This window comes from Acyrthosiphon pisum, chromosome A1, assembly GCF_005508785.2.
Source record: "Acyrthosiphon pisum isolate AL4f chromosome A1, pea_aphid_22Mar2018_4r6ur, whole genome shotgun sequence".
NCBI lineage: Eukaryota > Metazoa > Arthropoda > Insecta > Hemiptera > Aphididae > Acyrthosiphon > Acyrthosiphon pisum.
The window spans coordinates 165,438,592-165,450,861 of NC_042494.1; the positions used below are offsets into that span (position 1 = coordinate 165,438,592).

The following is a 12,270-nucleotide window of genomic DNA, read 5'->3' on the forward strand; positions in this document are numbered from 1 at the left end:
TGTATAATATTACGTACATAAGTACATTGATTTCATGTGTCACGTTGTCCTTGAATTTTCTGATAATCGTTTTATTAGTCATTACGATTACCGGATTACCTATGTCACGTCGGTATCTTTACAACACTGCAGGTATTAAAAAGTATAGTTAACTATATATAGATTTGGATAGAAAACGATTAATTTAGTGACAGAATAAATAAATAAAATGGACAAGTCTTCAGGAGAGAAATTGCAATTGTTTTTGTAATTTATTAAATTAATTTAATTTTAAGATCAAACAAAATATCTCCATGAACCGCGACCTGGAGGTTGATGAACTGTGTAGATCAATGAATAAAATTCAAGTTTAACATATTAGGTACTATATTATAATGTTTTAACGTGTTTTACATGAAAATATTTACAAACTAGTTTTTTCTTATAGTGTGTACCATGTGAGGCTATGTCTTTTTGGCAACACAGCCACATAGGTCATGGTCACGAGTCACGTACTCACGTGGTCCTGAGTTATGACTAATGTAAAATTGTTATTAAAATATATAAAACGTGTAGTTTTATCCATTTTCGTTTATGCGCGTAGACGTTGTATAGTCATATACAACATGCAATTAGGAAATTCAAATGAAATAAGAATAAAATATAATAATATCTGCATATCTCCCCATTTTAAATTAGTAAATTAGAATGGTAAATTATTGTGAGTAATGATTTAATAATATTATATTATGTACATGTTAACACTTAACAGCATAGGGTATATAGGCAGTTTTCAATGAGCAATTACATAAAACAGTTTTGCAGAAGTCAATAATTCCATCGGTTATTTTTTCTAGAAAGACAACGGATGAGCAACGTCGATATAGATTAGCCATATTAGATTCCAGAAAAATTGCACCTAATAATATTAATAAAATATTATATTAAAATATCGGCTAAAGTACTGTAAATAATATATCTGCGCGTTGGCTAAAATACTAACTTTAGAACTCGCATGGCATCTATTATTTACATTTTACAATTTTACATAAATCAATAAATCATGTCCACTTGACCACATCTTATATAGTTTTATTGTTAGTTATCCTTTCATAATTTTTCCGATCGTTTTAAGGGGATTCGATACCGTGATTTTCTGTTTTCGTCTAACACACGCGTAACGTAGTATTTTAGACGTGTTTTTTGCCAAACATACCAATTGATCTAATGAATTGATAAGAATTCTGAAAACAGATTTGAATTCGTCATCTAGTCTACTTGAAATCGAATTTCCCACATTTTTGATATTATCTCCCAAATTCCAGAAAAAGTCATATCAAAAAAGAGTATTTGAACATTTTTATATTTCAATTTTTGGAGAAGCTAAAATCAAAAAATCAAAAATGTGGGAAAGTCGATTTCAAGTAGTCTTGATGACGAATTCAAATCTGTTTTCAGAATTCTTATCGCTTCATTGGATAAATTGGTATGTTTGGCAAAAAACATGTCTAAAATACTATGTCTCGCGTGTGTTAGACGAAAACAGAAAATCACGGTATCGAATCCCCTTAACGGATTTCCTATAGCTGCAATATTTGAAATATAATTGTTGGTAAAATGCACTACCTAAGCCTCTAACCTAGTCATTAGTAAGAATATAATAATACGCCACTCACTGTCTCCGTTCGTGGCTGCGATGTAATAAAATAATATACGATCATAAAAAAATATACCTGTTATATAACAGGTTTATTGAAAAACATAATAATATTATTAAAAAACGTAATAACAGGCACATATCTCTACTTATGCCTGTTATTTGAACAAATATCGTACCTCAAGTCATCGTGTATAATATATTATTATTATAATAATTGGATCGATTAATATTATAGGCCAACTGAGTGTATATTTTATACGATTTATATAATATAAGCACGAGTGGACGACGTACGACGATGCGACACCAAGTGCAAAATGTATGTTGTATAGACGCATTACATGGCGACTTGAGTTAAAATTGTAAAAGTACTACATGGTATAATGAGTAGGTTAATAATATAGTAGTCTACAATATCATTGAAGTCGTGTGTTACTAATCAAGTATCTTAAAGTCACCAAGCTGAGTTCAATTATTAACAGACCATTTTAACATAAATTATATCTATAGTTCAAAGACTTTGCTATTAAAACGCGATATCGTAATTCATAAACCGTTGGTTTTTTTTATACTCATAGTTTTTTACTCGGAGTTTGGCGGAGTGTTTTTGTCGGGTTATTATAATCATTGTTGGATCGCTTAATATCATAGCCAACACGCAGTGTGTATAATATTATATAATATGAATTATTTATTTTCACGCACGGGTGGATGACGTACGACGCCAAGTGCAAAATGCATAATTGTATGTGGATCCGCACGTGGATTTCGAATACTAATTGCTTATTTTTTTCTGCAGTCTTGGGCACTGCTAACGAACCCATAGCTGGATGGACGAACGACTTGAACAACTTGACCGGTTGTGCGCTAGGTTCCGGTCTCGGCCTGGTACGGGTTTTTCACGGGCCCAGCTACGTTAACGCCGAAATCGTACCCGTCGACATGTTGGTCAATCTTCTTCTGGTGGCATGCTGGGATTTAATTAGAAAGAAGTGTGTGCACGTCCGCTCGTTTTTTGTCAATCAAGGCCTAGTCACTATTAAAAAAAAAAAAAAAAAATTGTGTTGTAAATGCCCCACACCCCTTTTGTACCATATATTTTATAAATCATTTTAAAAAATGTGACTAGATTTTTTTTAGTAATAAATTCTTTTATTTTTTGTATAACGTTTCAGTTTGGGGGTTACTTTATTTTGAAAAAATATACTGAGTCTTATGTGAAATACAAAACAAAAAGCAGATATACTTGATTTTATGTAGGATATTTTATCAAAAAATGTATTGATCCAAGACTTGACATCTCATTGTTATCGTTAATCCGATTTTCTTCCAGGAAATCACCTTCATAGATCATACCATTGTTATTTTAATGAAAACGTACCTGTTTTTATTTATTCTTAGTATACACTGCTACAAACTTCTTAAATCCGTACTGCTCATATTCAATTTCGAACGGCGTGTCGGTGTTCACTATAAAATAGGAGCTGGTTAATTGGTTGGATAATAAATAAGCAACACCATAAATATAAAATAGTTATATAAACCAATATACGTATATAATTGACAGGACGGACGTCGTCAACGAGGAAGTTCCCAAAGACGCAGAAAATACTTTGATTTACAATTACGCTTCGTCTAATTATAAACCGTGCTCTTGGAATCAGTTGGGAGAAACGTTTTTTAAGAACGAAAAAAACGTTTCATCGCCAAACTTTGTAATTATAACACATTTTAATTATTATAATCCTTATTACCCCATTGGAATATTGGAACTCAAACAATTATTAAAAACTAAACAAATCACCGTCTCCGATAAAATATCAATACCTAGTCAATACCTATTCATTAAAATACACATTTCAACAGTCTGTCTTATACCATTATTGTTGTTTTCAGTTTTGGATGCCTTTTTATTATGTCACCAATAGCATATTTATCTATTGGGTGATGACATTTTACTTACACACTGTGCCAGCCAAAGTTGTGGATTTGTTCATTTGGATGATAGGAAAAGAACCCAGGCAAGTAGCTAGTTGCACGTAATGCTATTCTTACAATTTTCGTACGCTCTGTAGGCTCTCGATCCGTATATTATAATATATTATTATTTTGTTTAGACTGAACGAGTTCTATAAACGAGTGCACGCAGCAGCTAAACATTTGAGTTCGTATCAACAAATGCACGTCAGATACCACAATCCCAACGTCATAAATTTAATGAGCAAATTGTCGCCGAGGGACAAAATGTTATTTGATTTCGACATGAGCACGCTATCGTGGGACGCCTATTTCGATAAGTATCTGAAGGGCCTTCGGGTATATTTGATGGGAAATCCTTTGCACATGCCCGGACCAAATAATAATACACTGAACAGGTACCTATATGTTCACTTTTAATAATAATCATTGGTAAATAGTAACAACAATAAACTATGACCGCGGTAAAATTTCAATTCAACAAAATAAATAAACCTATGATGTTATATTGATCCTGCAATGTCCTTACATGATCGTATTGTATACAAACGACTGTGCACCATTGCACAAGTTATATATAATATATTATATTGGTTAGATCGACTGCAGGTCGATTATCTATCGATTACAAATAGTTCTAGGGCATAACAACATTGCAATATACCATACTATTATAGTTAATGAAGATTTTCAAGAAGAAAATGTCGATACGTATCGATGTGGAACCCCAGTGGCGTAGCCAGAATTATGAAATGGGGGGTGGTTTAAGTATAGATTAAAACCAAGTTTTTACAGTTTTCGTATATAAATAAATTTAGAGTTCAGGACTTGACTTGTTGCACTAAAAATTATCGAAATATGCAGTCAAAATTCTCAAAATATGCTTAAATATATGTATTATGTAGCAATATTTTTATATTATTTTTGAAAAATCATAAAACATACTGCAATTTAGGTAATAAAAACTAAAAAATAAGTAGGTATATAAATCTGATAGATAAATAAATAAGTAAATAAATAACAACTTAATTTTTTAAAAAAACTAGCATACAATACTAGGTTAATAAATACCTAGGTAATAACGAATAACGTACGTAATATGCGAACACCGTGATAAACGAACACGTACCTATATCTACTGATGTTCATTTCTTCACAAATAATCTACAATTATAGTTTAAACACAGTTTTGTCACAAAGAGACATATTCAATCTTACATATGTGAATATAGGGCCAACTGTAGCCAAGCTACACCGACCACTTTAACAGCCCTCCGCCTCTCCCAAACATTTACTTTATTTTTTCAAGCTTATTCAATTTTATAATTGTATGGTATTAGGCTTCGGCCTCCCCAAATCTCAAAGTTATCGCCTATTGTACCTAACCAAACATAATATTTTTAAGATATTTTTTAATGTTATCCAAATATAATTTTCCCCGAAAATTGTATGTACATTTAAGTTAAAAAATACACAAATATATGCAAATTCAAACTTTGTATTTAATTTCGCCATTTCATAAGACAAATTTATAACTTGCAAGCAGTCCTGAACCCTATAAACAATATATTTATTAGGAGGGAAAATGTCAATGGGAGGGGTTTAAACACCCAAAACCCCCCCCTGGCTACGCCACTGTGAAACACTATATATATATCGGCCTTATATCATCTGTTTACCTGCAACAAATTATATTACCCCCATATTATTCGCATCAACATGCTGTAGTGCTGTACAATAGAAGTGCATAAAAAATAATTTTTGATTGGAAATTCAATGATAGTCATATATCATCATATAAATATTATGTAATAAATAGATACAAACAATTAAAAATAAATTGCATTAATAATTTAATCGAATTGTAGTCATAATTATACATCCATATATAATAATATATAGATAATGAATAATATAAGTTTAAAAATAATAAAGATACATATCAATAAGATTTTGTTAAATAAGCTTATTTAAATGCTAGCATTTAAAAATAAATTTTAGACAAAACTCATCAAAATCTCAAAAAAAATTTTATTTTTTTCTATTAGTAAAAAGTTTTATTTTATTTGTAGTCTAGTTTATGATGTTTAGGAGTCCATTGTAAATTATAAATACCATTAGAAATTTAAAAAATAACTTGCGATTTTTGGTATGCACCTTTTTTCAGTTCTATTGTTAAATAATATTGATGCGAAAATGATGTACGACCTTTTAAACGATCGATGCGCAAACGATGTGTAACCAAAAGTCCCAAAAATCGAACAATGCGCAACTGTCTTACAAAAAAGGTCAAAATTAACAATTATAGTGATGCGCAAACGACTACCGCCGAGAATAGTTACGTACCGACTCGTATCGAGGTCTGACCGCACGGATCCGGTGCGTATCGTTTGTAAACTGCACGTGTAACTTATTGAACGCTCTTGAACTCCAATTTCTCTCTTGAAAATCTTAATTACTTAATATAGTCGCTTCGTTACTATACCTCACCTGCTAGCACAGACCTAATCAAATTTACCTTTTGTCGGACCGCGACATCGTTGATTAATGACAATAGATGAAAGAACGGACACACCTGTATAATTATGTATAATTATCATTATTGTGTCGAGTAATCACTTTACGAACTCGTGCAGTCACATAAAGTTAAGTGATCAAGTACTCCAAAGAATAATGATGATCGATGTGTCGTCCGTTTCTGTCGTCGACGGAGGGTGTTTATTCGAGGGAGACTCGTAGTCGGCAAACTGGTCGCTGTTTATTATTTTTAAAAATGAAACTTGTAATATATTACACAATATGAAATAATTATAGCATAATGTGCGCTGTTATTGACTTATAATTTTTGAGTAAAGTTAATCACCCCATTATAAAACGATTAAAACCGATAGGTCCAAAATATGTCGACATCTGTGGCTACGTAATCGTAAATTCCTTTCGATTTTTAGTAAAATATAAATATCGTTTTAATTCTTGTTAATTTTAGATATGTATATTATAATATATACTGCGGTACAACTATAAAAAAAAAAACCTATACTAAATGTCACACGTCGCCCCGACCTAATCATATACGCGAGATTTGCGTATTTTTTTTTTATTAGATATTCGGTTGTATTGACTCCTTCTGATATTGACCCACAGCCCACAGTGTTGGCATTCCTAAGAAAAGTGAGTTAGCTTTGTCATGCGTTCCCCAAGGATAAAGTGACGGAAGAAAAACCTTTGATTCGAGGTGTCACCCCTGCAGGCTGTAGCTATAGTCACCATATAATATTATTATTATTATTACCAAGCACAAGTTTTTTTGTATGATATTTTGTACTATTTATTATTACATTTATAAAATACGATTTTAATGTCTGAGTGTAATAAATGTAATTTTTGTTTCAGGTTGATAACCATTCATTACAATTTTATAATATCCATATGTGTCGTGATTGTAATGTACACTATATTTTTTTATTGTTAAATAAATTCATGTACACTGTACATATTATAGTATATAATATTGTATAGATTAAAATATTGAATATTTCTAAAAGTAAAAAAAAGACGCATTTTAACCGTTTTTACATACATCTATACTATATTGATTATTGATGTATAACTGTGCAGGTATAATATTATATTATATACCATTTATTATTAAAGTCACTATATTATTATAGTATACAATTGTATAGCTTAAGCCTACACAATTATTAACTGATGTTAACTGTTATAGTTATAATAATATATACTATTATACGTGTACATAATGTAATGTATACGCAATAATATTATGCTATGTCGTTATTGTGTGATTTTTTTCCTATACGCAGTCCGTGCCGGTCATTGGCCTGCGCTCAGCTTTTTTGAAACGGGTAGAGGGATTGACTATTCTCAGACCATGTTATGTAGTGGTAAATATAATATTATACTTTCATTGATTTATCATAAATTAGATTCTGAGCGGAGCGAAAAAGCTATTGATTTTATAATGGTGCTTATTTATCATATATTTTATAAGACAAAAATAAGCCAAAGGGGAGCTTAGACACCACCATTTTAGAAAGATAAAAATTTTAATGTGAAAAAATGCTGTAGCTATAGGTAGCCGCTCTAATCACTACGAAGTAAACAAGGTACATTTGATATAGTTACAAATATCTGAAGAATTTCTGAAGAATTTTTGTTTTAATAAACTTTGGAAATAAGCGCATAAAAATGTATCTGTTTTAGCGGATATCATTAAGTGTAAAATCAAAACGAAGTACATAGGTATACAACTTGGTAAATCGGTGTAATTTATATAATATGTATGTTCATATTATATAAATTGTTTGCAAATAGTATCTCAAGAATGTGATTTGGATTGAAAAGTGTGTACAGTGTGCAGTCTGCTGCAGTGTGTTATACGTTATGGTTTTGTTACAAAATAAACGTAATATTATAATTTACAACACAACAAAGCTATATTAAGCTATATGCTAATTAAAACTACCTATATTAGAACCAGAGAGAAAAAATACGATCGAAAAACTACATTTCACTGTTTATTAATTAACCATTTTGTTGCTTAATCAACTATAATGTAATACTACAGTAATATTATGGTGAGAGAGAGAGAGAGTGAGAACTTTTCATTGACCCGAATTCGTATCATAACGTTATTGAACCCCGAGGTATTGCTCGAGAAGAAGCAGGGAAGGATCCAGGGGGGCTTAGGGGCCCAGCCCCCCCCAGACATATTTTTTTTATAAATTTAAATACTATACCTATATTAAATAACAAATAAACAAAATCTAAACTTCTTTTCACATTGTCGCTTTATATATTAAATAATCAATAATTTATTTATCACATTGATTACCTATACCTACTATTATGACAACATTTTTTAAATTATGAATAAAGTATAATATTTTATTATAATTGGATTTGTGTTGTAAAAAAATTGTTGCCCCCCTCCAGATCTTTGCTCTGGATCCATGCCTGAGAAGAAGAAATTTAAGTCCTCTCAAAAAAGATGAAAATTTACCGAAATTGTTAATTTAAATATTAATAATATAGTTGCGCCACGCAGTGTTGGCCATTGGGCACATTACCTACAATATTTTTGCGAAATGTAAAATCAAAAATTTTCGATTATTATTATATAAGTGTATTAACCTCGTCGTAATCTAAGTATAAAATTACAATTAAATAAGTCCCCTAGTTTTATATATTTATTATGTATTCAGCGTGGCCAATGAAAACAAAAATGACTATAAAAATGTTGGATAGGTACCTATTTATAAAAATAACTGCATTAGGTACTTTAAAAAACGTATTAATTTATATAAAATAAATTAATAGTTATTATCTTGCCACGTCGAAATTCATAATATTAAAAAAGTATTGGGGTCTTTTTTTCAGTTTACAACATCAGGTAAAATAACTGTTGATAGTCAACATTTTGAATTCAAACTTTATTGGGAAGTACTCAATTATGGTTTGTAACAAAAATGCTAGAATACTTAGAAAAGTAGATAAAATATTCGATAATATTTATCGGTTTATACTTGGGATGAGTATACCAACGACATGTATTCCAATTATAGTTCTTTTGAAATAGGTTTCCTGTAAATATTCGGTGTTGCTATATTTGGATCATCCAAATTGGATGGCAGTGGTGGATCCAGGGGAGGGGCAGGCCCCCCCCCAGACCTCTTCAACAGACTCCTATTTTTATTTACAAAAATATTTTAATGTGTGTAATGTAATGCATTATAATTAATTACACAATCTATTTATCTATTTTGGAAACCATTGGGAATGTTATTGAAATGAAAACATATTTTACAATAATTGCATATTATATTATTGTTATTGTATTTATGGCTTAGTAGTATTTTTTTAGAAGTCCCCCCCCCCAAAAAAAAAAAAATTAAACCCTGGATCTGCCACAATGGTTGGTCATGAATTTTATATTTTTAACAGAGCGTACACGAACTGCCTCCCTTCTGACCCTTAACAATCACCTCCCGTGAATTTGTTTTTAGAAGGTTACTCGAATTGCTTCCCGATTTCAAAAATATCATTTACTAATCACTTGAATTTCTTTCTGTTTTAGGTTCTACTGGAATCGCCTCCGATTGATATAAATAGAATATAAGTAACTAATCGATTTCTAGTTCAAATCACAAATGTTGATTTTGATTGCTTTAATTTCAAATTAATTTAATAAATAATAGTAAAAAAATATTATTTGTTAACTTAAATTGACTAACTTCCAACACATATCGTTTAACATTGCAGATATCGATGTAACAATGGATAGTATAATATATATACTTAAATCTATTGATGTACAATCGAGTCTCGATAGCTCGAATCTCCAGGTGAATGAAAATAAATTCGGCTTATATATTTTTCGAGTTATATACCTCAAACACAACTTAAAAACACTTCAAGGGGCGAGAAAAAAAATCAATTTATATAAGTGCGAGTTATCGAGACTCGACTGCGTATAAATTTATACAATATATAAATAAAAAACTAAGTATTTGCTATGGCGGAAGGCGAATCGATTGAAATAAAGTTCACCTATGCGTAGGATTTGGGACGCGGTTTGAGGGTGCCCATTTTACAAACATCATATTATTGATTGTATTATGATGTATGATTATATTATTATATGACATTGAACCAGGAAATCATTATATATACCATTCGTGCGCATTAGCTATACGTATTACAATGTATATCGCGGAAGGTAGTCATATAATATTTTATGTTAACGAGGTATTATTAAACGAAACATACCGTTGAAATTAAAAACCGAGAGTCTATTACAGAGTTTGTATACATTACAGGGTATTGTGATTTGTGAATAATATTTAGAAACGGTCGTCGGTCACGATTTGTTCTGTTTTTATTGTTCGGTAGTACTTACGTCTAATGCCCCGACGCAAGGGCATGATATAATTAATGTAGGTATCAACACCCAACTATACCCACACATTTAGCCACCTTAACCTTGCCATCCTCATGATAGTGATCTCACGTTTTTTCATTTCTATATGTATTATTTCATGATTTAAATTACAAAGTATAAAATATATATATTATATATAATATTATAATCTTTGGCATTAGCATTTGATAAATAGGTACTACTAACCCAATAAGATTTGTACAATCATTTATGTGCACGTTTAAATTTACGATCAGTATTGTCAAAAAATAGCTTGTTAACGGCTGTGGATATTATTTTAATTGATTTACTCAAGTTAATTCGTTAAAATTATAAAAGTGAATTCATATTTTGACAAATTTTTTATCCGATTACAATAGATCGTCAGAGTTTTTGTGGTAGGTTTAATATTATAATGTTATATTATATAAGTACTTATAGTAAGCATTCGTGCATTACAAGGTGTACTGAAAATTAATTTTATAAACACAATCATACAAATACAAATTATATGAATTTTGTTTGATGAACGAAAATATAAATATTTAAGAAAAATTGACAGTGCAGGTTATAATATGACGTGTCATTGAGTTGTACCGTAAAATAATTGTCTGCAAGTATAGAAATGAATAAATCTATGAATATAATTATTCGTGTAAGTGGCGAGCATTTTCACGATAAAGAAAAATATCATGACGCTCTGCAGTGTCTTATATAACTTATAAATGATTATTATATGTAAATTTATTTGTATTTTTTGTTATAAGCAACCTTTATTGGTGTCATGTATAATTATATACTAATACAGCGTTTCCCAAACTTTTGTTTGGGCTGGCCCGGTAATTTATATTTTTCACCTTCGTGACCCACCAAAATATTTTACGTTTATCATTGTGTAATAAAAGTATTAGTAACTAATATATAGGTACTTCAAAAATATATTCTAATGTGACGACCAACATAGTTATAACAGAATTCAAGGCTAAAGAGATATATTAAAATTTATGAAAACGGAATAAATCATCATAATATACACTATTAATGATGATATTCATTCACAGAATGAGGTTTTCAATTCTTTATTGACCGAACATAAGCCACCATTTCTTCCGTAAGTGCTTATCCATACTCTTTTTTTACATTTTTTTTTTTTTTGTAAATTCAAGTCGGTGATATTCTCTTCTGATTTGTATATAGAAATTAAATTTGTATCAATAATTGGCGAGACAAAAAAAAAGAACGATGACAAGTAGTGACGAATCGATTAGTGAAATACAAACATTTTTTAAAGGTACTAACGTTTTCGTAACTGGTGCTACTGGATTCATTGGAAACGTTCTAGTCGAAAAACTTCTTAGGTACCTACTTATATTACATACATTAATTTTTATTTCGTAATACATTTTTAAAATAAATGTTGTTTATTCACGCGTTCGTTGAATTGTAGGTAGTATGAGATTTGTATGAGAATAATATTAAGTCATAATTAGGGCTAGGGACTTCATGCCCTATAAAACCGTAAAATATGCAAGCATTTATGCACTAAAAAATGATCATATATGCTCTTAAAATATGCTCTTATAATTTTTTAATTTTCGAAAAAAACATTAAAATATTACAAACTTATATAGTTTTATTTATATATTATTATTTATTAATTATTATTTTGATTGCTTCTTATTTAAACTTGCCTGTAACAGAAAAAAAAAACAAA

General features: G+C 30.1%; 2 protein-coding genes across 2 annotated transcripts in view; both read left to right on the forward strand.

The window, feature by feature from the left end:
• The window catches only part of LOC100163013 (myosin heavy chain 2), a 47,034-nt gene that overhangs the window by 33,420 nt on the left and 1,344 nt on the right, over positions 1-12,270 (forward strand). The window lies entirely within an intron of this gene.
• Positions 1,789-7,406, forward strand: LOC103309349 (fatty acyl-CoA reductase wat). The gene is made up of 5 exons (XM_029488777.1): positions 1,789-2,631; positions 3,207-3,354; positions 3,536-3,660; positions 3,757-4,014; positions 7,010-7,406. Exons 1-5 carry the CDS (start codon positions 2,351-2,353, stop codon positions 7,086-7,088), a joined length of 891 nt encoding a protein of 296 aa, XP_029344637.1. The 5' UTR covers positions 1,789-2,350; the 3' UTR covers positions 7,089-7,406.